The sequence below is a fragment of the Vanellus vanellus genome (genome assembly GCF_965231255.1).
Source record: "Vanellus vanellus genome assembly, chromosome: 3".
Taxonomy (NCBI): domain Eukaryota; kingdom Metazoa; phylum Chordata; class Aves; order Charadriiformes; family Charadriidae; genus Vanellus; species Vanellus vanellus.
This window is the reverse complement of record NC_138907.1, coordinates 88706521-88733485: the sequence shown is the minus strand read 5'-3', so window position 1 is coordinate 88733485 and position 26965 is coordinate 88706521. Positions and strand designations below refer to the sequence as shown.

The 26965-nt window shown below is 42.0% G+C and overlaps 1 protein-coding gene across 1 annotated transcript in view; it reads right to left on the bottom strand.

Annotated features, from left to right (window-relative positions):
• Nucleotides 1-26965, bottom strand: part of RARS2 (arginyl-tRNA synthetase 2, mitochondrial) — a 44471-nt gene that overhangs the window by 4830 nt on the left and 12676 nt on the right. The window contains exons 8-17 of the mRNA XM_082480843.1: nt 25423-25499; nt 21947-22102; nt 14103-14209; nt 13407-13502; nt 10970-11030; nt 6777-6853; nt 5347-5471; nt 2017-2084; nt 1808-1917; nt 713-808 (exon numbers count right to left, since the gene is read on the bottom strand). Coding sequence (XP_082336969.1) covers nt 713-808; nt 1808-1917; nt 2017-2084; nt 5347-5471; nt 6777-6853; nt 10970-11030; nt 13407-13502; nt 14103-14209; nt 21947-22102; nt 25423-25499 — 973 coding nt within the window. The remainder of the gene's footprint in view (nt 1-712; nt 809-1807; nt 1918-2016; nt 2085-5346; nt 5472-6776; nt 6854-10969; nt 11031-13406; nt 13503-14102; nt 14210-21946; nt 22103-25422; nt 25500-26965) is intronic.

Below are 26965 nucleotides of genomic sequence, written 5' to 3'. Positions count from 1 at the left end.
GCCTCAATTACTTCCAACTCCATCATAGGCTGCACAACATGGACAACTCCCCTGCCTCCGTATTTTAATTATACATCTATGAAATAATGAAAACAGAAACTGCTCAACTTTAAGACTGAATTAATGAAGAACATTACTGCTATTAACAGGTATTAGTTATGCATGTTCAGTAGCTCTGAAGGATGCTGAGCTACTGAATGTGCATGCACATACTCCATTTCACCTCTCCCAGGAGCACCTCCTCTCCCTTTCCCACATGACAAAAACAGAACAAGGAGGACTGTGATGGTGTGCCCCTCACCCCCCACAACCTGACCTTTACCTCCCGTAACCCTGCCCATGCTATAACCACCCGTGGTGGTCATAATGGGTGCATCTAGTCATGATGGCTGCATCAGGGGATCAAGCAAATCTGCAGCTAGCATTTATATAGAGCTTAGCATATTTTTGTGAAGACAAGAAATAATTAAGAGGCTCATGTACACAGATTACATTCCAAATATTGCATTTTCCCTCATATGGCTTCTCAAGTCCATGAAGATTTCAAGGGAGGGCTACTGTCACAATCTATATGACCCAGCAGACAAGCCATTGCCTGAAATAGCCATTTTTCCTCTTATGATTGTGCAGTCGGTGCCTGCTCAACAGGCTGGCAGCAAATCCAGAAGTTTATTTTAAGGGAAATGGTACTTGGAAAGAAAACTAGACAAACCTGAGAAGATGCTGAAGAACAGAGAAGGCATCTGGCTCTTGCAAGCACGCCACATTAATGTCAGTTAGCTGCTCATTCCCATGCATCTGTTCTAAACTAAAATGTAAGAAGGAACAACAAAAGTGAACAAGAAAAAAAGCCATTTGTGTTTTTTAAGAAAAAAGGGTAGGCATTTTCTGCTCAAGCTGAATGGAACACTGAGACAGCTGACTTCAACCCAAGACAAAAGAATTAAAATTTGTCATAACCATGCGGTATCAACAGGATTACAGATATGCATGGACAACAGGTCCAGAAGCTGATGCTTGGTGGTAGTCAATACCCTAGTAATGGTACGCTAGTACCATCAATACCTAGATGATAAAGGGTGTACAAGAGGAACAGACTACAGAAAGGGATAAGGCTTGCATGCTCCCCTGAGTATCATCTCCTATTACCATTGCCTTACACAGAAAACCGGGTTGTATGGACCTTTGGCCTGATCCAGGAAGGATCTTACATGCTTTTATGAAAATACATATCCACGTCTGCATTAAAAATGCTCTGAAAGATCACTATAATGGCTAAAACTTTTCAAACTGGACTCTTCTAGAATTCTTTTTAAAAAAATAATTAAACATGTCAGGTGTTTGACTTGAGTCAACAGGAAGGGGTCTGCTTTTAACCTTGGTTACCAACAGTGGGAAATAACAGAATGTTAAAAAAACCCACTAGCTACAATGGTAGCCAAACCCATCTAAGTTCATGATTTGGTATATTTTACAAGTGCGGACATTTTGGTTTTTACATCTATTTCCTTAATCCTAGGGCCACCGTTCTTCATCACTGACACCAACCATGCAGAGAGACTGTTCCTAGAACTGGGAAAGTACATGAACAGTTAGCTTAGCCCTGTGGAAATGAGGAGGAAATTTCATTTTAATTGGCTTGCTCTTCTGGGAAGTGTCAGTGCTTCCTATCATAAATTCACACTTCCGCAAAAAAGTGAATGTGTCATATTTAGGGAAGGAGTACACTACTACATAACAAAGCAGTAAGTTAATAAGGTTAAAATACATTTCAAACTGTACTTCTGCATACAAACACTCCACTTACCTATGAAGTCTGGCATGGGTGTATTGCAAGAACACACCCGTATCTCCACGACTTTGAAGAGCTCGATCCCAGCTAAACTGATAATCAGACGACAGAAGGCCCCGGAAGTCCTGGAACAATAAATTAATGTCACCTTGGTATGGCTCCCCATCTCAATTTTTAACTTTTCACAGAAGATGCTAACACTTCGGGGCGCAGCTCAGACTCACCTGAATTATTAGTGCCGCAAGACCAACTTTCTCTGCTGTCTCCATAGGGTCTTCTATCTCTTTGGTTGCTGAAGAGAAACAGAGAAAAAGAAATCGTAAGTCCGAAATAGCATAATGGCTCCCTTGCTCAGACTTGGAGATGCCAATAAAGGTCCAACAGGTCCATGTCTTTCCTGTGCCGAGGGCTCCAGAGCTGGAGGCAAGGCTCCAGAGCTGGAGGCAAGGCTCCAGGTGGGATTTCACAAGACTGGAGTAGAGGGGCAGAATGACCTCTCTTGACCTGCTGGCCATGCTGCTTTTTATGCAGCCCAGGATACAATTGGCTTTCAGGGCTGCAAGTGCACATTGCCAGCTCACATCCAATTTTTCATCCACCAATACCCCCAAGTCCTTCTTGGCAGGGCTGCTCTGAATCCTTTCATCCCCCAGCCTGTATTGATACCAGGAGTTGCCCTGACCCAGGTGTATGACCCTGCAGTTGGCCTGTTCGCACAGGCCCACTCCTCAAGCCTGTCCAGGTACCTCTGGATGGCATCCTGTCCCTCAAACAAATCAACTGCACCACTCACTTTGGTGTCATCTGCAAACTTGCTGAGCGTGCACTCAATCCATGTCATTGATGAAGATATTAAATACTATTGGTCCCAGCAAGGACCCTTGAGGGACACCACTTGCTACTGGTTTCCACCTAGGATGTTGAGCCACTGACACACCACACTTTGGACATGGCCAACCAGCTAATTCCTTATCCATCTAACAGTCCATCCATTTAGAGGTAAGAATGTTGAGGGGGAACATATCAAATGCCTTACAGAAGTCGAGGTAGATAACATCCATAGGTCTTGCATTGTCCACTGATGCAGTTACTCTATCACAGAAGGCCACTAGATTAATCAGGCACGATTTGCCCTTCTTGCTGGGTAGAAATAACAAGAACCTCTCCAAAGCTCCTCTAACTAAATAGACTGAACTTAAGTCTATCATTACAAAACCTAATTAGTCTGGAAGAGTCTAAGAGAGAATGTCCTCACAACAGCTGCAGAGACATGTCTGCAAAGCTATTCCCAGCTTTTTGACTACTCAAAAGATATTCTTCAGCAGATAAGCAGCATACTGCTGTGCACAGAAATTCACCAAAGGGCCTGTTTCATTCCCTGTCTCACACGGAAGTTCACAGGGCCAAGCCAGTGCTTCAGTTCATCACAAGTACAGTAAACTTGCCTACATAACAGCAATTTAGATGCTGGATCTTCTGGGAAATCAATTTCTTGTGTTTGAACCCACAACCTTGCCTAGTAAAAAGGTGATGCTTTTGAAATACATAACGCTTTCTATTTTTAAAGTCAGATCACAGTGTGCTCTACCAGGGTCTCCTCTTCCTGTCTGTCTCTACTGGAAAGAAAGGAGGATTCTCAACATAGTCTTTCACAAGGCAAATCTGCTCCACTTTAGCAAGGGCCAACTGCATGGTTTTATGTTGTTTTATGTTATGTATATGTAATCTATTCAATCTGCAAAGTTCAGCTTATGATTTGCTGTCCCAGCTGATTTCTCACTAGCAGCAGAATATAGAGAATTCAGTTCTCTTCAGGCACCACTTAAGCTCACAGTTTTGCACAACAGTTTTAGTACACTTGGATTTCTGTCTTTCACTTTGCTATTTCTTCGTGCCAGGTCAGCAAAGACAACTGAGACAACTTCGAGTAGTTCCCACTACTCACACCTTTGCTATTTACAAAATTCAGAAAGGATTGAGCTTGAAAAGCATGGGTATAGTTCATAGTAGCCAGTCTCAGACAGGCTATTCATTCACAAAGACAAATATGTTTAGATTACATGATTACATTTCATAACTGAGATTTGTTTCAAAACAGCAAAACTGTCTCAGAAGTCAAGCTTTTGTTTAGATGTTTGATGAGACACAAAGTTAAGAGAAAGTAAAGCACCAAATGAAATAATAGGCATTATAGAGAGGATTTATGTGGACTGCAGGATTCATAGAGATGAGCAGAAAGAAAAAGGATGCCAATAATGGAAACTTAAATAGCAGAACTGTGTACAGTTAATAGCAAAGAAAGCTTATACAAGGGTATTTAACTAACCAGCTGCAGCTCCACACAGGCATGATTTTTAAAGTCAGCATTGGCTGTTAGCTGCCCAGCTCCCAAAATCTTTTCAATGACAGTGAGGCATTTTGATGCCACACACAAGTTTGTAATATCTTCCACTGTGTATCCAAACTCTTTTCAAACACTGAAGACATTGCTATGAGTTAGATTTCTAATTTAAAAAAGCGGAAGCAAGGCAGGAATTCAAACATAAGGGGGAAAATGTCTACAAGCACAGGTAGCATTTAGGACCTAATGGACAAGCTCTGGGGAATGCCACAGTGTCATCTGAACACATTACTTCTTTTACCTGTTCTGCCTACTGCTTGTGCAATGGAACTGGTGTCTATACCTCTGCCATGTCAGTTCAGTCCAGCATACAAATAAGTTTGCTTTGCACTGAGCTACAATACTGACCTTTAAACTGAAGCTCTAAGCTCCATTCCTCTCTGCAGTAAAACTGGTTTGCATTGAGGGTCACCCTTCTATCATTCTGCCTGCCCTCCCTTCTCCTTGTCCACTCTACAAGCAAAATTATCTGGATTAAAAAAGCTGAGGAGGCAGAGCAAGGAAGGTGCGCACTACTTAACTTGATCAGTTCATTGATTCAATGCAGCACTTGAACTCCAGAAAGCACAAGAGAGGGCAGCATTTCACTGGGAACCGCTTGAATCTTTACTGCGTCAAGAGGAAGCAGCTCTAGAGCCACAGCCCGAGGTGCAGGTAAACAACCCCTTCAGCAGAGCAGTGACCTCCTGAGGACTCTGGAAACAGTCATGAGGCTGGGAGGATGACAAGGCAGCAGTTGCAGGCAAGTTACAGTTAATCTTGCCAGAGAAAACTGTCAGAGGTACGAATTGTTTGGATGGAATCCACCTGTCCCTGGAACTCCAACCTCAACCCCACTATTGACTAGTTTGTCCCTCCAGAAAAAAAGCAACTGTTGCCCCCCAAAGGCAGGTACTTCCTTCCAAGTGCAAAAGCATGATCAAATAATTTCACTGGATGTTAAAATTTGCAACTCTGTAATTTAGGGAAGTTCACAGAGTTGCAAAGGATTATTTTAACATTGTTTATATTATGGGAGATAGAAAAAGTGCACAGATCAGGGCATATCACTGCAATTAGTATGATGCAGGGAAAAGTGAAGGGTAGAAAAGACTACATGTTTTTGATCAACACAGAACATGAAAAGAAATTAATAAGACCTGAAATAGCTAACTTTTTGCAGAAGCCATGTTTTGTAACATCCTTGAGCGAACTTCATTTAAAACATCTTCCAGGAAAATTACTTCTCCTCTCCGAGTCTTCATCCCTTGAACTAGACCAAAAGACACATGCTGGCACCTGTGTTGAAAAGCAGCAGGACCTAAAATTACATTTTAATCAAGAGAAATGTTTGCAGTGTTTGTTCAGAGCTGGATTCTTACCAGGAAACAGCAGTAACAGCTGAATAAATAGTGCTCCAATGTGGGAAGCTTGGTGATATAATCAGTAGCTCTCATTTCAGCAACCAAAGCTCCACACTTATTATACAATGGGAAAATTATGATCAGAATTATGATAACCTGGTCATTTGCGTGCTCCTGGGAACCTCTCTTGCTACTAGCTTTAGTACAGAGGACTCAGTGCAATAAATTGCAATAAATTGAGGAGAGGCAGGATGTAGACAGATCAAATTACTGTGGCAACACAGATTTGTTAATAACATTAGAAAGGTACTCATAATAATTCTATTGTGGCCACATTAAACTAAAAGTGTAATTAATCATTGCTAATAATAAAACATTCATTGCTTCTGCTCACAATAATCCCAAGCATTATTCTGGATCCATAACCTAAGGTAATTTTAGTGCAACTTTAAGCACCATGAAAGGAGGCAGACTAATATTCCTGAAGGCTAAAATCCTATATTTAACCACAAAAGACATGCAGTCTGTCAGAGAGCAATACGATTTAGTCTGCAGATCCATTATTAACCTTTGCTCAGATTGCTAACAAGATTGGTAATGACAATGAGTAACAGCGGGGATACATTTCCCTGCAATAGATATTTCAAGCCTGAAGCACGATTCAAACTTAAATTCAAATCTCTGCTAAAATATCATACTTCAAAAAGTAATCATTTCAAATGTGATCACACAATATCCTAGAAGCAATGCCATAAAGTCTCTGAAAGATTGTTTCTCCCATTTTTACGTCAAAAAAATATGAAAGACCTGTTAAATGAGAGACAGGGCTGTTTTTCACATGCTGAACACACGGCCATGTCTCCCTTTGCAAATAAAGCAGGCCAACAGGAGCAGACGTATAGAATGAAAAGGTTGGTGCCAAGGACTTGAGGCCCACATTGCACACAATTCTGAGGGTTTTGCTTTCTTATTTTTCCCTCCTTATTGAACTAGCATTAGTTGGGTCCTACAGGCCAAATGTCTGCTTGTACTCTGGAGTTCTTTAGTTGCACACCAGCAGCACATCTTGCAGCCTAGTTTCATCCAAAATGCCTACATGACATGCTACAGTGTGGCAGTGGGACACATTTAGGAGATTCTCTTCAAAAGAACACTCCACTGAAATTCCAGTGTACATATTACCCATTCTTTAAAAAAATAAATGAAAAAAGGTATAGAACTAAGATTCATAAATACATACCTTTCTGCCCAGTCATAACCCATGAGCTTCAGTATTTGGAACAAATGTTGGAAGTGATTATTTTGACTTTTATCTGTCTAGGGAATAGAATTGGTGCATGTTAGAAAACACTACAAGTTTGATAAGGATTAGCTTTTAGCACACAAACACACAACACCACAGATACTGTGCCTGTAAGTCACTGCAAGCAGAATTAAGATCTATGAAGACAGCAAGACTTGAAAAATGTAACAGCTGGAATATATAGCAATGGGATTTTGCATCTTGTCAGAAAAAGTAATCTACCTTTTCAAAAATGATTATTCCTAGGTCATGAAGTCAAAGCCATGAACTGAAATGAAACCTTGATGCTCTTTAGCTTCACATAATCTGCAACCTGCCCATCAAAGAAAATGCCTCCATTTTCACCACAGAACCTTGCTGCTCTTGTTATATTCCCATGTTTTACATCACCAAACTTCAAGGTTCCTTTGGCCTAGAAATAGAACACCTCTTAAACCTCTGTCTCCAGAGCTTTACATCATGTCAGATGCATAATTTGAAAAAAAAAGTATACATGATCACATTTTCGTATTAATAATGCATCTTCTGCTCTCTTCTGCTCCCAATTACTCTCTCCTATGAACTAAGACAGTTTCTGATGGAAGTTTCTTTATGTCTAACAATGATCTCTGTTTGTGTTTCTAGCTACAGGTGTTGCTATGAAGTTCACTTTCCTACCTAGTTGCTTTGACTACATCACTCAAAGGCTCCTTTATCCCTCCTTAAAAAACACTGCAGTGATAACCAAATAACCACTATTTCCTTATTTGTTTGGTGTATCTAAGACAGGGAGTGAGCAGTGAGTGAAGTGCTTATCTGTGTTTTTTTTCCTCAACTCTTAACATTGTATCAAGCCTCAAGCACCGGCTTCCTCTTTCACAGTTCCTCATAACCTGTGCCACTCCTATGCATCACATGTCTCTCTGCTGATTCACAGGCAAGGCTGATAAATGGACAGCGGTGGTCATCATTTCAAACAAGGCCTTCCAAACTCTTTTCCACACACCTTACATATGTGAGAAGCTCTCTATACCTGTAACAAAGCCAGATGTCTCCACTAAAAGATCCCACATATGAAGTTTAGATTAAGGCCAGCTCGCTGTACGGGCCTATGCTGCCTTGCTGTTTCCTCTGCTTCCCTCTAGGTCTGAATTCATCTCTGTTCTCCTGTTTTACAAGAGATTATACATTGTAGGACAGAAACTGGTTTTGTTTTGTCTGCACAACAGCATGCCTCTTACCACCTGGACCACAATCACACCATTTAAAAGCCTCTTTGAAGGACTGCAGTCTTTTGCGAGTAGATACTGTGACAAATCATGACAATACTTACTGACGAAAGACTCCAATCCTTCTGAACTTGAGTCTTCGTGAGTGTTCATCAAGCACAATTTTCAGCTGAAACTAAACTAAAAGCCAACTGAAATTTGTAATTACTTGTCTTGATGAACATACACAGAGATAGCACACAGAAGAATATTTAAAATCATTAACAGAAAATAATCTAATAAATTTTTTTTAATAATTCTTTAAACTCCCATGGAAATAAGAACATGAAAAGAGAGGCCAAGATAAGAATACCTATCAAGCAGTACAAGCTGAATTCCAGGCTTCAGCTGGCCACCTGAAAACTAAGCATCAACTCCTGTTTTTGGGATGCTGTCTGATACTGCAAGCAGCATAACAATGAGTGCTTATTATGCTTGAACAATATAGATAATCAAAATTGCATGAAAACTAAATGTGTTAAGAATGATGGAAATAAATACGAGGAGTACCACACAACTTCATCTCCGCCTAATAGAAATACTCAAAACATGGATGCGTAAGTAGGTTAAAAAAGATGAACCTGCAGACACTATCATTTCATAAAACTACTTTGTTTTTCATAGCATGGCAAAAATAACACAAATGCTCAAAAAGAAGATTCATATTATGAAGAATGGCAGGGTTTTTTTTCTTAAAAACCCCAAAATTGTATGTGTCCAAATGTAGTCTAAGTGGCTGGCTTTAAGGGAGAAGTTTTTAGTCTAACAGTGTAGATTATATTTAATTCTTCGTATTTAAAAGTGTTTTCATCTCGTTTTGAATGCAACATTCAATGGAATCTTAGCATCTCTTTAATAATACATGTCAGATGTTTTAAAATGTTTTTAATATTTTGCTTATATCACGGCATTTTTACGAAATAAGTAGATTTTTTAAAATACAAATTGGTGAATGCACTGATTTACAGCATTACAAGTAATATACCAATTTAATGTTCTTTTAAACAAGTTGATCTGATGAAAATAAGATGATCTTACAGAATAAGACTCAAGAGCCTCTAAATAATTTTCTCGTAACAAGGTCAGGATTCTGAAATACGTTTGCATTTAATAATTACAGACTAAAATCATTGGTGTTCTCACTTAAACCCATGAAGTCATCCCGCTTCTTGTAACACTGAATAAAGTCCTAACCCACTACAAAACATCACCACAAAACAGCAGCAAAACTCAGCAGGGCTGGCAGTTCCCTCATCAGGATAGCTGTCCCACAAACTCTCTTAACAGTTCATGTTATCGCCCTCTCGTTTTACGACCCACTTTCTCAGCCCTCAGAAGGTCAGAAATGGTGGAAGTACTAACCATGTTATCCAAAAACTATGCAACCTTAGCAAGGTTGAGAGAACAGGACTACACAGGCTAATCTGTCATTTCCAATTTGAATGAGACATTGATTATAATGGTCACATCGATCACACCACAGTCCAGTTTTGCTGCCAATCTGTTTGAACTAGGAGTAGATCAAAGAGGCCCAGGCAAGGAAATGAGCAGTTACTGGAGATCAGCTATGAGCAGCCAGTCAGCTCAAGACTACTGCTTCTGTACTTGCTCACTCCATTAGCTTAACATTCAGCCCCCATCCTCATTTGTGCAAAATACCCACCCACTTATTTTCTTTCTTTCTAATTGTTCCTCCTGCCTTGTTCCCTACCACCTCACGGTATAAAAATACAAATAATTACCTACCCACATGAACTAGGCAGGAAGCTTCCTTAACTCCCAATGCATTGCGCTTTCACAACCACACTGCTCTTTGATGCCAGTGCATCTACTATATTCCAGTCAGTAGAGGTAACCTCCCCCAAAAAAACAAAACAAAAAAAACACTGTTCTATGACCACCTGTGGGAATGACAAGTTAGTGGAAACTTCCTGAAGACTGAAAATAAAAAGAAGAATGTGACTTAACTAAAAGTTGCACTATAAATTATCTGGGTGTTTAATTTTATGCTTACTGATTCCTCCCCTGAATCATGGTAATCATAACCTTATATTGGCTTTTGAAAGAGTTGCGCCAGAGAAGATTCATGGGCATTACCAAACACATCACAAAGAACATGCCAGAAACCTGCAGATTTTTTCCACGGGTCATTAACTGACTTCACATGATAGAACATGGTTTTAAAAATGTTTTTTTCTAAATCTGGGAGAAAGAAAATTTAAAAGCATCATGTGATATCTCCTTGACAATACTAAAGCAAAAAATAGTTTCACTTAAGTGAGAAGATAATCCTGCTATTTATTACTGATATATTGCTGGAATTGTTAAAGACCAAAATAATCAAACCGAGAAACAATAAAAAGATTCACTGTGTACAACTGCTCGAGATTGTTTAAGCAGTACTTTATGTGTGATTTCTACATAATGAAACTGAGGCGCTATTCAAAGCCATAAAAATTTACATTTCAGATAAGATATCAGAACTTTAGAGTAGACAGATTCATTTTAGAACACGGATATCTAAATTAACATTTCACAACCCTTTATAATACTAACAGCTTTTTTTGATTTGTTTAAATATTAATTATAACATTCATATAGAAAAGACGATGTCAATTGAGTAAAAGTTCATTTAAAATGAATTGTAATGAATTTTTAAAACAGAGAATAACTCCAGAGCTGATTTTTCAACTGTTCTGTGGGTCATGAACAGTAATAAAACCAAGAAGCACTGCCACAGTGAGGCACAGTTGCCAGGCAGTAACGGCACCTATTTTACTGCCAAAAATACCATGTGCCAAAATCATACTGGGAGCAAGAGGCCCCCTGGATTATTGGTGAGAGTCAGGCTCAAAAGCATTTGGTGAATCTCAAATTACTTACCACATAAATCATAGTATCCCAGCTATGCTTATTCATTCGGTCTATAGCAGCAGCAAGATCTCTGAAAAAGATTATGAGAAACTGTTTGCACTTTCACTCAAACATACCTCATTATTTATCTCTTGGGAAAATAATCTACTCTTGTGGAGGGAAGACGACTGCCAGATTAGAGGGATCTATGTACGCCTTACACAAAAAAGAAGACATGTATACTTTGTTCATTATGTGTTTGAAATGTTTTTTTTAAACCACCAGCTATGAAAATTACTGAGGAAACAGTTCTCATGCACTGAGTAAGTCTGGTTTCTGTTAGCCTACTGGGACAATCAATCACTGGGAGACCTGAGAGTAACAACCCTCTCCAGGAAAACTAACCCAGTGCTCAGCATTAGGTTATATGATCAAAAGCTCATCTTCCTTCACACAAAGTAGTACAGAGAAACAACTTGCTTGAGCCCCTCCCAGGGCTGTCACAGGAAAGCCATCAGCCCCATGTCCCAGTCTGAAACCCACCTCAGGAGTCACCAGGAGCAGCTCTCCAAGCCACCTTCTGACTGAGGGAGGTTACTGCCTAAGGGACATGGGACACATGGGATGCAAAGCAAAAGCATTTTGCATTTGCACAAGACTTTTTATGGGATGCTTAGGGGAGGAACCAAAGATAGGAAAAGAGAGGGAGAAGATGATAAAAGGGACAGGTGGCTTGTAAACCGATTGCTGGTTAGTATGCTTGTCTGGTTGTGCCCTGCACCTCATCAACACAGTCTGTCCTGTCTTCTCATTAAAACTCCATTTCAATCTTTTCCTGGGTGAGGGCATCTCTCTTCTATGTGCACATCTGTTTGGAGGTCTAAGTATCAGTAACTGGAGTTGAGGACTACAGCTCATATAGGCCATGCATCTGTTGTGCCAGCAAGTGAAGGGACTGGTGGTAAGTGAAATTAAGCAACTGGAGTCTGATCATGGGTCACAGATGCTAAGGTGTCTCTGCTGCCAACACCCTGGAGTGAAGGCACACACATCCACGTATGATTGAGAGCACATATCAACCTGAACTAGCCAGTGAGTAGGTGAAGTGCCCTGGAAGCCAGGTAAGTGTGTGCCTTCAAAAACGAGGCACCCAAAGGAGTCTGTACTGTTGGCATCAGGGACTCCAGACCAACTGCTGGAGAGACCATGGGGCCTGGAGGTTGACTGAGAGACCTACCAGTGTACATATGTGTCCTTATGTAGGAGGCAACAGGGAGAGTGAGGATCCAGTGCCAGCTGCTGGATGGACAACAGGTCTAAGCTCAGTTACCAGAGGAACCCACTGTGTCTGTACCAGAAACTGAAGTGGGGCTATAGGCCTTGGGGGCTCACATGCCCACATGCCAGCAACTGGGGAGACCTGGGGATCCAGGGGGCAGCTAATGGGCAGACTCAGTGTTGAAGCTCAGCTACTGGAGGGATACACATTGTGCATACATACTCTGTAGATAAAATACATGTGTATGTTACTTACATATATAATATATATCACATACATACATGTGTATATATACACACACACGTATGTGTATATTTCTTCACACTAATAGATCTTCATCCTAATCAGCCAGAGGGGAAGAAAATGAGGCCATTTGTGCTGTCTGAGTGCTGAATGGTTCTGTCTGTGTTGCCCTGTTTGGTTGGCTGTGTGTATATACACATGTGTGTTTGTGTGTCTACTGGTAACAGCCGCTCAGCCTTACTACTGGTTGGACCTGTGAGCATGGAGCTGTGGCAGCCTTGCCTCGATCTGGCTACAGGACTCAGCAGCTCCCTAATGTGCAGGATTGACTACAGCACCTCTCTAACACTCTTGTCCTGAAAAGCTGTACACAGTTTACCCTGAGAGCTAGACATCAGATTTATTTACGTTGCTGGCACAAAGAAACTGTTAAGGCTTCCATATTAAAATACGCAAGAGGAATTTTAGGATACTGACGAGAAGGCAGGAAAACAGTGATAAAACTGATGTTACAGTGCTGGTGGTCAACTGAGTCAATGAAGACACAGCTGAACAAGCCATTCTTTTCTGCATCACGCTGTCAATAAACATTTTAAGCAAAGGTCTTTCTAAAACCTTCATTATTTGGCAATTGTTTATTAGATGAAGAGATCCTAGCTTTGTTTTCAAAGTCAGTAGCTGGAGAAAGTATGATTTACAGAAAGAGGACATTTACCAACAGACTTCTTAAGGGGAGGAAAAGTATTCAAAAGCAGTTGTTTTTCCTAAGCCATTTTCATCTGATCGTAGCTACACTGCTAGTTCCAGTTACAATTACTCATTCAGCAAGGCGTTCCATCCCAGAAATAAAAAGCTTCAATATCTGTACTATCAGTTACAAATGTACTCATGTACAAAAGTTTACTGGCAAAATAAATGGCAATAAACACAGATGGGCTTACTTGCCTTGTTATATAAAGAGATGTCCCATCACTACGCATGACGGTGGAAAATGATGAGAGGTCTTTCTTTTCCGAAAGATCCACAATTCCTGTCCCTTTTCTGTAAGTTGAGAGAAAACACCGAAGTGAGTGCAAGCCAGATCTAATATATAGGTATGTTCAGATAAGACAGAGGTCAGAATCAAAACAAAGGCCTCTTGCCATGGAACCCCCCTCGCTCTAAACAATCTCATTCTTTTCTTTGAATGACTGTCTCCTTTAAGTCTTTTTGAGGATTGTTCCTTTAAGCTTATTGTCACCACTACTGATGCCAGGGAGCTGCCTGCCCACATACTGGTACATTCCATAACTACAGCTTCTGTCCCAGTTCAGCCAGGCAGCTCCTTCATCAAGGCAAGGATCTCATCTAACTCTGCTCTAGCTACCAAAATAATTAACAGCCTAAAAGGTCATTAGGAGTTGAACACTGTCATTGTACCGAATTTGTAATGGCTAGGCTTCCGTGCTAGCCACAGAAAAAGCAAACAATTTTCAGCTGTGACTGCACAAATGTTGTTGGTTTTCTACTAGAACAGCTACCAAAACCACCTAAAGAAAACTCTTCCCCTTAGACTACATACAAACCTCACTCATCATACCTCATTTGACATGCAACTGAGATGTTAAGTAAACTAAACTAATAGATTGAATGAGTTCATACGTTGTTTTCTGAAGGAGTCCTTTATCCTCCAGCATCTTCAGAACTTCCTGGGACTTCTCTTGGTAAAATGATTCTCCAGAATATTCATCAAAGTGCACTCCTAGACGCTGAAAAGTTCCAAGAATATCGAAGAAGGGTAACATTGTTAAGATTGAGGCTAATAATTTCTTCAAATTAAGTCAGATGATAGGTCTGTGTCACAGGTCAGACAGAATGCAAAGATTAATTCTATTCCAGGAAATGTCACTTCATTGTTAAAAGGAAAACATGTTTGGATTTTTATTTAATTGATTTCTGCATTAGAATTAATCTCCCTGAGTTGAATACAGTGGTGGATATAATATTCATGAGAAATTAGGCGTAAACTGGATAGAGCAATTAGTACACAAATTCTGAGCAAGGTCTCTAACTTGCTCCACTGGAAGCGAAACCAGTGGACTGCAGAGAAGTTCCTTGGACATGAAACCAATCCTATTTTAAAAGGATGTTAAAAGAAATTCAAAAAAAAGCAGGAGCTGCTCACAAACATTGCTGAGCGTACAGAAATCAGCATTACTAGGAAGGCTGAGGGTACAACTAGGAGAAATAGGATGACCTTAACTGTCAAGATAAGGTGAAATGTAATAGTACAAAAGACAAGGTTTTTCACTGGGGGCAACAAAGCTGTCAGACCATCAGCTTGATACTTACTGGTTTGAAAAGGAACTGGGAGAGAAAGATCTAGCTGTACCAGTCATCATGGTCACGGTAGGTCACTGAAAGCCCTACGTCTGAGCTGAGCACAAGCTGGGCAAGCGCAAGCAGAGGAACATCGGTGTGCTGGGGCACGGGCTCAGGGCTTAAGGGAAGCTGACAGCAGAGATTCACCACCTCCTGGCACAAGAGAAGAACATGGCCACAAAACGGTCAAAAGCTGCTGCAAGAAAGAATGTGAGAACTCAGAATGAGCTCCCGTGCAAGCATGTGGCTGTGCAGGTCTCGGGCTGCAACGAATGCCTGAGCCTGGCACTGCTCTCACAGGGAGCCAGAGACACTGCCTGTATACAGTGTGATCAAGTAAATGATCTGCTCAGGCAGGTGGTTGAACTGAAGGAAGAGGTAGAAAAGTTAAGAAGTATTAGAGACTGTGAAAATGAAATCGATTGGTGGAGCCATACCCTGAGGCAAAGGCAGCGGGAAGAGGCTCTATCAGAAGTGGATGATCCCCTTCCCTCCTGTCACCAGACAGGAGAGGACTCAAGGGATAAGGGGGAGTGGAGTCAGATCCCTCCTCAGAGAGGCAAGCGAAACCCCTCACAGCCCCCCACACCATCCCAATTGCCCTTGCTTAATAGATACGGGGCTTTGGAAATTGAGGACCAGGCAATTGAGGATGATCCACCCCGTGAGATGCCCAGTGCTAGGCACTCACCCCCAATGCCTCAGGACTTCCTCAACCAAGAAAGAAAGGAAGGTAATTGTAGCAGGTGACTCCCTTCTGAGGGGAACAGAGGGCCCTACATGTAGACCGGACCCATCCCACAGGGAAGTCAGCTGCCTCCCTAGGGCCAAAATTAAGGACATATGGAGAAAACTCCCTTCCCTGGTTCAGACATCAGATTACTACCCACTACTGATATTTCAGGTAGGTGGTGATGGGGTAGGTACCAGAAGTCTAAGGGCAATGAAGAATTACTTTAGGGCCCTGGGACAGCTGGTTAAGGGATCGGGAGCACAAATAGTGTTCTCCTCTATCCCACCATTTGCAGGGGTTGATGAGGGGATAAATAGGAGGAGCCAGCAAATTAACTCCTGGCTCTGAGACTGGTGCATCTGGCAGGACTTCAGCTTTTTTCATCATGGGCTGATCTACAGGAAACCAGGCATGCTGGCAACAGGTGGGGGAAGCCTAACCTGAAGGGGAAGAAAGATCCTGGGACAAGAATTAGTAGGGCTCACTCATAAGGCTTTAAACTAGGTTTGAAGGGGGATGGAGATGAAACCGGGATTACAAAAGTGGTGCCTGGGAGCAGCGTACCAGTGCTTCTGGGTAAAAGTGTTAGCAAGGTCTTGCAGCCTGTCTCAGTGATGGTTGGGGATGGTGAATTGGTGGCAGCAAAGACATGAGGGATAGTGATAATTTGGTAACTACAATAGTGTCCGAGCATGATCAGGTGTGAATTAGGGTTTGTCCCCCCAAGAAAGTGGCAGGACAATTAGCCCAGCTGAAGTGCATCTACACTAATGCATGCAGCATGGGGAATAAACAGGAGGAGCTGGAGGCCATTGTACAGCAAGGAAACTATGATATAGTTGCCATCACAGAAAAGGACACACACAAGTGGAGTGCTGTAATCGATGGCTACCAACTTTTCAGAAGGGATAGGCAAGGAAGGAGAGGTGGCGGGGTGGCCCTCTATGTTAGGGGCAGTTTTGAATGTCTGGAACTTAACAGTGTGAATGACAGTGTTGAGCATGTATGGATAAGAATTAAGGGGAAGGCCAACAAGGCAGACATCGTAATGGGAGTTTGTAACAGACCCCCTAATCAGGATGTAGAAACCAATGAATTATTCTACAAGCAGCTGTCAGAGGTCTCATGATCATCTGCCCTTGTTCTTGTGGGGGACTTCAACTTCCCAGACGTCTGCTGGAAATACTATGCAGCAGAGAGGGAACAGTCCCAGAGGTTCCTGGAGTGTGTGGAAGACAACTTCCTAACACAACTGGTGAAGGAACCAACTAGGGCAAGAGCCCTACTGGACCTACTGTTTGTTAACAGAGAAGGTCTTGTGGGGGATGTAAAGGTCGGAGGTCGCCTTGGGCAGAGTGATCACGAAATAATAGAATTTTCAATTCTTGATCAAGTAAGGCGGGGAGCCAGCAGAACTGCCACCTTGGATTTCCGTAGGGCAGACTTTAGCCTGTTTAAGAGCATGGTCGGGAGTGTCCCTTGGGAGGCAGTTTTGAAGAGCAAAGGTGCCCAGGAAGGCTGGGCATACCTCAAGCAGGTGCTCTTAGAAGCACAGGAGAAGGCCATCCCCTTGTCTCGAAAAACAAGCAGACAGGGAAGAAGACCAGCCTGGCTAAATAGAGAGCTTTGGCTGGACCTCAGGAAAAAAAGGAAAGCTTACATCCTCTGGAAAAGGGGGTTGGCAACTTACAAGGACTATCAAGATATAACAAAGCTATGTAGGGGGAAAATGAGAAGGGCCAAAGCTCAATCAGAACTCAGCTTGGCCACTGCAGTTAAAGACAATAAGAAGAGATTCTTTCAGTGTATCAATAGTAAAAGGAAGACTAAGGAAAATGTAGGCCCACTGGTGAATGAGACAGGTGCCCTAGTGGTGGAAGACACAGAGAAGGCAGAGTTACTGAATGCCTTCTTTTCTTTGGTCTTCACTGCTAAAGCTGTCCCTCACAAATCCCATATCCTGGAGGCAAGGGGGAAGGTCAGGAGAGAGGAAGATTTTCCCTCAGTTGAGAAGGACCGGGTCAGAGACCACTTGGCCAAGCTGGACATTCATAAGTCCATGGGCCCTGACGGGATGCACCCGTGAGTGCTGAGAGAACTGGCAGATGTTATTGCTAGATCACTCTCCATCATCTTTGAAAGGTCATGGAGAACAGGAGAGGTGCCTGAGGACTGGAGGAAGGCTGACATAACTCCGATCTTCAAAAAAGGCAAGAAGGAGGACCCAGGGAACTACAGACTGGTTAGTCTCACCTCTGTCCCTGGGAAGGTAATGGAGCGACTCATTCTGGATGTCATCTCCAAACACGTTGAGGAACAGGAAGTTATTGGAAGTGGTCAACACGGATTTACCAAGGGTAAATCATGCTCGACCAATCTGATAGCTTTCTATGATGTTATAACTGGTTGGCTGGATGAGGGGAGAGTCGTGGATGTCATCTACCTTGACTTTAGCAAGGCTTTTGACACTGTCTCCCATAACATCCTCATTAGCATCATAGAATTGTCTAGGTTGGAAGAGACCCTTGGGATCATCAAGTCCAACCATCTACCCTACTCTACAAAGTTCTCCCCTACACCATATCCCCCAACACCACATCTAAACGTCTCTTAAACACATCCAGGGATGGTGACTCAACCACCTCCCTGGGCAGTCTATTCCAATGCCCGACCACCCTTCCTGTGAAAAATTCTTTCCTAATGTTCGGTCTAAACCTACCCTGTTGGAGCTTGAAGCTTGTTCCCCTGAGGCTCCCCTCAGCCTCCTCCTCCTCAAACTGAACAGTCCCAGCTCCTTCAACCGCTCTTCATATGATTTGTCTGCTAGGCCCTTCACCAGTTTTATTGCCCTCCTCTGCACTCGCTCCAGCACCTCGATATCTCTCTTGTATTGAGGTGCCCAAAACTGGACACAATACTCAAGGTGTGGCCTCACCAGTGCTGAATACAGGGGCACAATCACCTCCCTACTTCTGCTGGCCACGCTAGCTCTAATACAAGCCAGGATGCCATTGGCTTTCTTGGCCACCTGGGCACACTGCTGGCTCACATTCAGCCGCTTGTCAATTAGAACCCCCAGGTCTCTTTCTGCCAGGCAGCTTTCCAGCCACACCTCCCCAAGCCTGTAGCGCTGCATGGGGTTATTGTGGCCCAAGTGCAGGACCTGGCACTTGCCCTTGTTGAAACTCATGCCATTGATGTTGGCCCAGTGATCCAATCTATCTAAGTCTCTCTGTAGACCTTCCTTATCCTCCTGGGAATCAACACTCCTGCTTAACTTGGTGTCATCTGCAAACTTGCTGGTGATGCACCCTATGTCCTTATCAAGATCATCGATAAAGACGTTGAACAGAAATGGTTCCAACACTGAGCCCTGAGGCACACCACTTGTGACCGGCTGCCAGCTGGATTTAAATCCATCGAGCACCACTCTTTGGGACTTTCCAGTCAGCCAGTGCTTGATCCAGTGGATCGTATGCTCATCCAGGCCGTGCGAAGCCAGTTTTTCCACGAGAATTGCATGAGGGACAGTATCGAATGCTTTTTGAAAGTCCAGGTATACAATATCAACAGCCTTTCCCTCGTCCAATATTCTGGTAATCTTGTCATAGAAGGAGATCAGGTTCATCTGGCAGGACCTGCCTTCCATAAACCCATGCTGACTAGGCCTGATCCCCTGGTTGCCCATTATGTGGGTTTTGATGGCACTCAAGATGACCTGCTCCATGACCTTTCCTGGTATCGAGGTTAGACTGACAGGCCTATAGTTACCTGGATCCTCCTTTTTGCCTTTCTTGTAGATGGGTGTTACATTTGCCACCCTCCAGTCCATTGGGACCTCCCCAGTTAGCCATGATTTCCTGTAAATGATGGAAAACGGTTTGGCGAGCATGTCTGCCAACTCTTTCAGCACTCTTGGGTGTAGCCCATCTGGTCCCATAGACTTGTGTGCATCCAAACGACATAGCAGGTCACTGATCTCTTCCTCTTTAATTGTGATGCTCTCCCCTCATTCTCATTCTGCTTCCCCTCCCTGTCTCCTAGTTCTTGAGGCTGGGAAGCTGAGGAAGTATGGGCTAGACGAGGTGACAGCGAGGTGGATTGAAAGCTGGCTGTGTGACAGAACTCAGAGGGTTGTGATCAGCGGCACAGAGTCTAGTTGGAGGCCTGTAACCAGTGGTGTCCCCCAGGGGTCAATACTCAGTCCAATTTTGTTCAATATATTCATTAATGACCTGGATGAGGGGACAGAGTGTATCCTCAGCAAGTTCGCTGATGATACCAAACTGGGTGGGATGGCTGACACCCCAGAGGGCCGTGCTGCCATCCAGCATGACCTGGACAGGCTGGAGAGCTGGGCAGAGAAGAACCTAATGAGGTTCAACAAAAGCAAGTGTAAGGTCCTGCACCTGGGGAGGAAGAATGCAAAGCACCAGTAGAGGTTAGGGGCGGACCTGCTGGGAAGTAGTTCTGAGGAGAAGAATCTGGGGGTCCCAGTAGACAATAGATTATCCACGAACAAGCAATGTGCCCTTGTCCCCAAAAAGGCCAATGTAATCCTGGGCTGCATAAGGAAGAGTGTGGCCAGTAGGTCGAGGGAGGTCATTCTCCCCCTCTACTCTGCACTGGTGAGACCACAACTGGAATACTGTGTCCAGTTTTGGGCTCCCCAGTTCAAGAGGGACAGGGAACTGCTGGAGCGAGTCCAGCGAAGGGCAACTAAGATGATTAAGGGATTGGAGCATCTGCCTTATGAGGAAAGGCTGAGAGAGCTGGGACTCTTTAGCCTGGAGAAGAGAAAGCTGAGGAGAGACCTTATTATGGCATACAAGTATCTAAAGGGTGGGTTGAAGGAGGATGGAGCCAGGCTCTTTTCAATGGTTGCCAGTGACAGGACAAGGGGCAATAGGCACAAGTTAGAACATAGGAAGTTCCGTTCAAATACACGGAAAAACTTCCTTACGGTTAAGGTGACAGAGCACTGGCACAGGCTGCCCAGGGAGGTTGTGGAGTCCCCTTCTCTGGAGATTTTCAAGACCTGCCTGGATGCAGCCCTGAGTAATGTGCTCTAGGCAATCCTGGAGTTGGACTAGATGGTCTCTAGAGGTCCCTTCCAACTCTGAAACTCCGTGATTCTGTGAATGACCATCACGATGCAGCTGCATACACAGCCCAATACCCACTTACCCTAACAGGGCAGCTTTGCATGAGAATTATCAAGGCTGTGTTTCACTTAATGTACTTGGCATGAATCCAGTGATACATTTCAGGGAAGAAATTAAAGCACAGCCAGGTTATCTGGATTACTGAGGAAGGGGCAGACCACTTCCCTTTTAACTTTGCAATCAAAGATTAAAGAAGACATGACCAATTTCTACAAATACTTCAAGAAGGAGATGACAAAGTGCAATTTTAAGTACAGAATAATACTAGTAGAAGGAAATAGTATAAAACAAGTCACAAATTCTTTGGTGCTGCAAGTTAGAAAAAAATGTCTAAGCCTATCAAAACTGGATACCCATTCCAGGATTTAATTGCAAGAATGTGGGAAAGAAAAACACTAGTTGGTTTCAAGATGGACTCAGTTGGTTCTTGAGTAAGATTACATACAGGAGACTGGATTCAGTGACAGGTGTATCTCACTCCTGTTTCCCAAATTCACAAGATTCATTCTGTGGTCAGTGGCACAAACATCTCCCATGAAACAGTGGACACTGACTCCATTCTTGAGATTACCGTATGCAATAGATGGCTGCATATTAGCTCAACTCAGCCTGCAAGTAACTTATGCACTGATTACTATTGTAAACCCCTGCTGCTATAATTTCTTACATTCAATTTAACATGCAACATACACAGCTCTGCATTATAACATTAGATCAGAAATGTGAAAACAGAGTTATCTCCTAATAAAATTTATTACATAGAAACTGCTAAATTCAGCGGGTTGTTGCTGACTTCAAAGATAAAGCAAAACCAAACAATACTTACCTAACACTGATTTGCTTTGTTGCTTAGCACCATACTCCTAGCTTTAGGGCTTCTGAGAAGGGAGAATTAGTCTAGGGGCCAATTATATGGATTTCATTAAATAAAATGTATCTAGGGTGCCAGCAACTAAAGCGACAGTCTGCTTGGATGTTAAATCAACTACTGTGCTTTTTCCAAACAGAACGGGGCATAACCTGGCATGTTGAGAAACATGTTCCCCACAACACTGTAAAGTTTACTGGAAAGGCAATGACAACTTTACAGCAACCTCTATTCCTAAGTCAGTTTGGCAGTCTCCTGGATGAAAAAACGCTGTGCACTGTCAATTAGATTGATGGAGCGATAAATAAAAAGAGACCATTTTACCAACAACACAGAAAAAGCATTGGATGATTTGTACCTTATAAATTCGGATGTATTCCTCAATACTCAAGTCTCTAAATTGTTTCCAGAGTGACAATGTCTGCTCATCATGTTCCTCCAGTTTTCTAAAGAAATCCTTAGCCAGCTCTTTTGTGCTTTCATCTTCTGCTGCTTTGTTAATCTGCACATACACCTAAAATATAATGACACTGAAAATGTTGAAGAAGTATAAGCCTCTCCAATAAAAAAAAAATGAAGTTCTATAAGAACAATACAAATACCTCTAAAGATGACGTTTGCAATGTCAAAATTTTAAAGATGTGTTAAAGGAACACATTTCCCATTTAAAGGATGAATGAGCAGTCCAAACTCCAATAGGAAAACGTGCAGCTTATCTTGAAACAAGACTAATGCCATAATTCCTTACTGCTGTTGCTATCGTCCTCTTCATAACCTTGAAACAACTGCAGCAGCAGAATATGGAAGAACTAATTTATGCATGAAAGGGAAACCATCACAGACTTTTAAACCAGAGACTTTTCTTCAGAGGACTACAAAGTAGATACTTATAAAAATTGCACTGCCTAAAAAATGACGTGACAGTTGAAGCAGCAAAATTCTAGATAGACTCGATGTTTTACAAGCTTGACCTACCCCCCATCCAGTTCTGATCCAAAAGCCACTTAATTATAGTACTCTGCACCCATACTAATACATGCTCTCTCTCTGTGGCTAAAGTCAAGCATATGAATGTCAGCATCTGACTAGACACACACGTGCACTGTCAGTTTGCTAAAAGCATTATAGACTCTTGTATTAGCCAACTTTACCTATGTACAACAAACTTGGCTCTCCTGTTCATTAACATATTCCTTTATATCTAAAGGCCGAATATTCACGCAGACAATGACTCCTTGCTTTCCATATGTAGCACCTTGAAAGCCCATGGAAGAATTTTTAAAAAGTTAAAGCACTACATAAAAATAATTAAATTAACTAGTGGTTACGCTATGTATTTAGACTCAAATAGTTTAAAGCTGTGTAAGTCTTTGTAGGAGTTTTGATCCCCAAATCACTGCAATCTTGATAAAAATTAAGTAACTACAAAAACTTCGCTCCTGCAATGTTCAGACAATGAGTTTGCCAACAATACCTTGCTCAAATGGGTTCTGCCTGTTGAAAAAAAAAAAAGCTTCCACAGCAAAACTCTTGAACTTTTCCCCTTCCTTTTATGTCCCAAGATTTTTAGAGATTTTAATAGGCAGTAGTGCTGACAAGCCTCAAAGATTAACGTTTGTTTATTTCTGCCACAAAAAAGAAATTTAAAGTAGACATAAAATTCAACCCTTTCCAAAAACAACGTTCCTGCTCTCCCATCAGTAGCTTCACATATTATAACACCTCTCTTTCCCCCAATCTTTGATGTTACAAAGCAAAAATAATGCAAAAGGCATATTTGCATCTGACTCATGACCAAAATGGAAGGTGCAAAGATGTTTGGAAAGGTACATTTGTCTATACTTTTATTTATACAGAAACTGTGCTGTGGAAATTTTCTTTTTAAACAAACTACAGGAAAGATTAGTTTCATGAAACAGCAGAAAAAACACCACTTTGAAACACATCTCAGTTTTTGATACAAACTAGGAACACAGCTGAACAAACAATTAAAAATTGGAAATATTTGAGAAACTAATTTGGTTTCAAACAACTGCTGTTTTAGAACCTTTTGCAGCTCAACTGCATACTGTTCTCTACACTTGAAGGTCATTTTTTTAAGGTCATAAAGCCTACATGCTACTGCAATGGATGGTATTTTAAAACTTCAGTGCAAAATTCAAGTATTCGAAATTTAAATCCTAAGAACGGACTGAAATTATAAATAAATTTAAATAATGTGCAGCAATGCACAACCACGAGAATATGACTACTTCTTGTTGTCTCTTAGAGCTGTAGGACTGATTTAAAAACACCTCCATGTTCAGAATCTATCAATTTTATTGAGCAAGCCTCAGGGATGAGGGAATAAGCGAGCAAAATTTACTTGGCAAACTGGCAAATTCAGACAGAGCTACTCTGCCACATAAACAATCTGCCTAATATGCACCCAGCTGTAGAGTATCCAAGTATTCAAACAGTTTGTTCCTTTGCCAGTAAACAGATTTATGTGAAACAGTTACCCTGTGACACACTGAACACCAGCATTAGCAATAGTTCCCATACCGAGCTCAGAGGGTGAAGCACAGCTCAGCTTTGTAGTAAGAGAAAACTTGACAGTGCCACACAAGAATGCTGGCAAAGCCCCATTAACACATGAGAATTTTCTTTTAAAGGATGAAGGCTTGAACATTAGCCATTCAGAAAATTTTGTCCACCTATCCTTACGGTTGTTGGATTTGTGCAGGTAAGTACGTAAGTCACATTCTCTCACGTATCATATATGTGTTACACCCAGCACGGTTGTCAAAGATCACTTACAAGTATCAAAAGATTGATGAAAACCTTTTTGGCTCATTGCACTGTATGAAACAAGAAGTGACATAGGAACTAGTAAAGAGGAAGAAGTAAATACTAATTCAGATTAGGCATATTTGAATGGAGTAAACCAACAATCAAAACCATATTAGTCCTGGAAAAACAAGGCGTGTTCAACTACCTCAATCTTTATTGCTAACCTGGACAGTCCACCAAGTCAGTTTTGTCCCTGACACACAGAAATGCAATCTATAGCACTTGCACCGTGCTGGTGGGCATAGTGGCCAACCGACAGGGCAACCTCCCGCAATGAAACAGCCTTCCCTACTGCTGAAAGGCATTTCCTGAATGCCTGTCAGCAGAAACAGCACCTTCAAATGCTCCTGGCTCTTTCATACTCATGGAAGAAAGGATAGCATTCTGCAGAGCCAGAACAGTATTTTGGAAAGTGACAGACACTCCTCCTTACCTCCTTACATTTGTGACATGCTAAGGCTCCATATTAGCTAAGAAACACTTTAAAGATCCTTTTCCCCAATCACAGTGAATTGTGTATTGAGCAATGGAAATTAAGTATTACGTATTCTAAAAATACTAGCAACAAGAGGATTTTTACACCATACTTGCTACTTCTTTTCACAACCTTGGTAACCAACGTACTACAGCATCAGATGTGAGACTCCATTTCTACTGCAGTTAACACAGCGAGGTCAGTGGTCACCTATGCCCAGTTAAGACAGCTGATATCAGTCAAGCTGGATGTGGTGGTAGCAGGAATCAATGCAACCTAAGTATCCATATGATTACCTCCCTTATGGGGCATATTTTTCACCGTAATGAAACCTGTCTCTGCTGCCACGGCCTAATGAAAACTGTCTCTGCTGCTATGGCCCAGGCTAGCACCGGTCCTTAAAGCAAGGTCGTTTAAATCCAACATGAGTCTCATCACGATCCTGCAGATACAGCATTCTGTACAAAATTTACAGCTAAGTAATGAACTGTCCTCTGAAGTCCCTAGTTGGTCTTCTCTGAACTTACCTCAAAAAGGTGTTGTAAAGGACTGGATTTTAGCTTTTCTTTGTTGCCAAAGCGTTGGAAACCAACACCCAATAAACCTTGAATAACAATTAAATACAGAGTTAGACAATAGCCTAGAGTAGATTGTTTTGTTTAGTTGCTTTCATAAGCAAGTCTAGTCTTAACACTGTATGTGATAAAACAAATGCCTTACATTTTTAAGCAATATAATGGTGCATGCTACAAAAACAAATCAAAAGCATAGCCACTGCACACAAAAAAACCCAAACCCACAGAACTATAACAGCTAGAAACTAATAAGAAATACTATGTTGATTTTTCAGTTCCTCATAAATGGAATTTGTGTTTCCGGACTTATAGAGAAAATTATCTTTTACACGGGAACCAGCTGTAAATGAGAAGCCACACAGTGGAAACTGTTCAGCAACAGAACACGCTCAAAACCCCTAGTTTTGCCTCCTCCCTTAATGGTATTACCATTTCAAGGAAAACAGAAACTGGGACACAATATGGTATTCCACATACCACTCATGCAATATTTTCAAGGGAACTTTTTGCTGCATGCCGAGTATGTGCAGCTTTTTTTCCATGTATCCAATTTGGGTACAGCACTTTCTGAAACTCATCTGAAAGGGCAAGTAATCCAAATCCTAATATTTTGTCTAAATCAGAAGAGCCCATTAACTCCTTCAGTAATCTAGCAATATTAACCCTGCAGCCTCTTAGATTTTCTGAGGCTCCTTTTGAGCCCATCTCTTTCCTCTGAGCTGACAAAGACCAGGACTGATGTGAGACAGCATCCGAGGAAGAGCTATGCAGGTATCCCTTTGAAAAGCCCTTTGCAACTAAACAAATAGTACTGTCTCAAGAACTTCCCTCTTGGAAACAGTACAATAGAAGACGTGGCAGACTTAGGTAAGAAAAAGAAGTTAAGGTTTAGGAAATAAAGAGTCTAATCCTATTGAAAGGGAGTTTATTTAAGGGCAGCTTATTCTATGAGCAATCAGGGCTTGGTTTCCTAACGATCTCTCTTAGAAATTAGTGTACCTACACATTACACTTTTCAACGCTGGTTTCACAGTCCAACCTCCAGCAAGACTGCCAGATTTTATTCAACCCAAACACATCCTTCCACACGTTTCTGTCTTCCCCAAACTATCCCCAGCTCTTGTTACACTCACCAATTATTGGCAAGATGTAGCATGTGTTGGGACTGATTCTGACTTAGATGTGCTGAATGGTTAGCCGGAAGGCTAAACACAGAAGTTAACTTTCTCTCCCAGAGGGCATTACATTGTATTTCCATCCCTACTTGGCTGCCAACTGTCACAATATCAAAAGACATTTGTTCTCTTGGAGACATTTTTCTTTGTCAGATCTGGCTGAAGTTGGCCAATGGGTTAAAAATTTAAGAGCAGAGTGACAGGAAGACAGATGGACAGACAGTGTGACTGCATAAGCTTTATTACCTTAAGAAAGCTGCCCCAAAACTGCCTAAAGGTTGAGAACTTCTTTGCCATGTTTCAGCAAAATATGTTTTCAA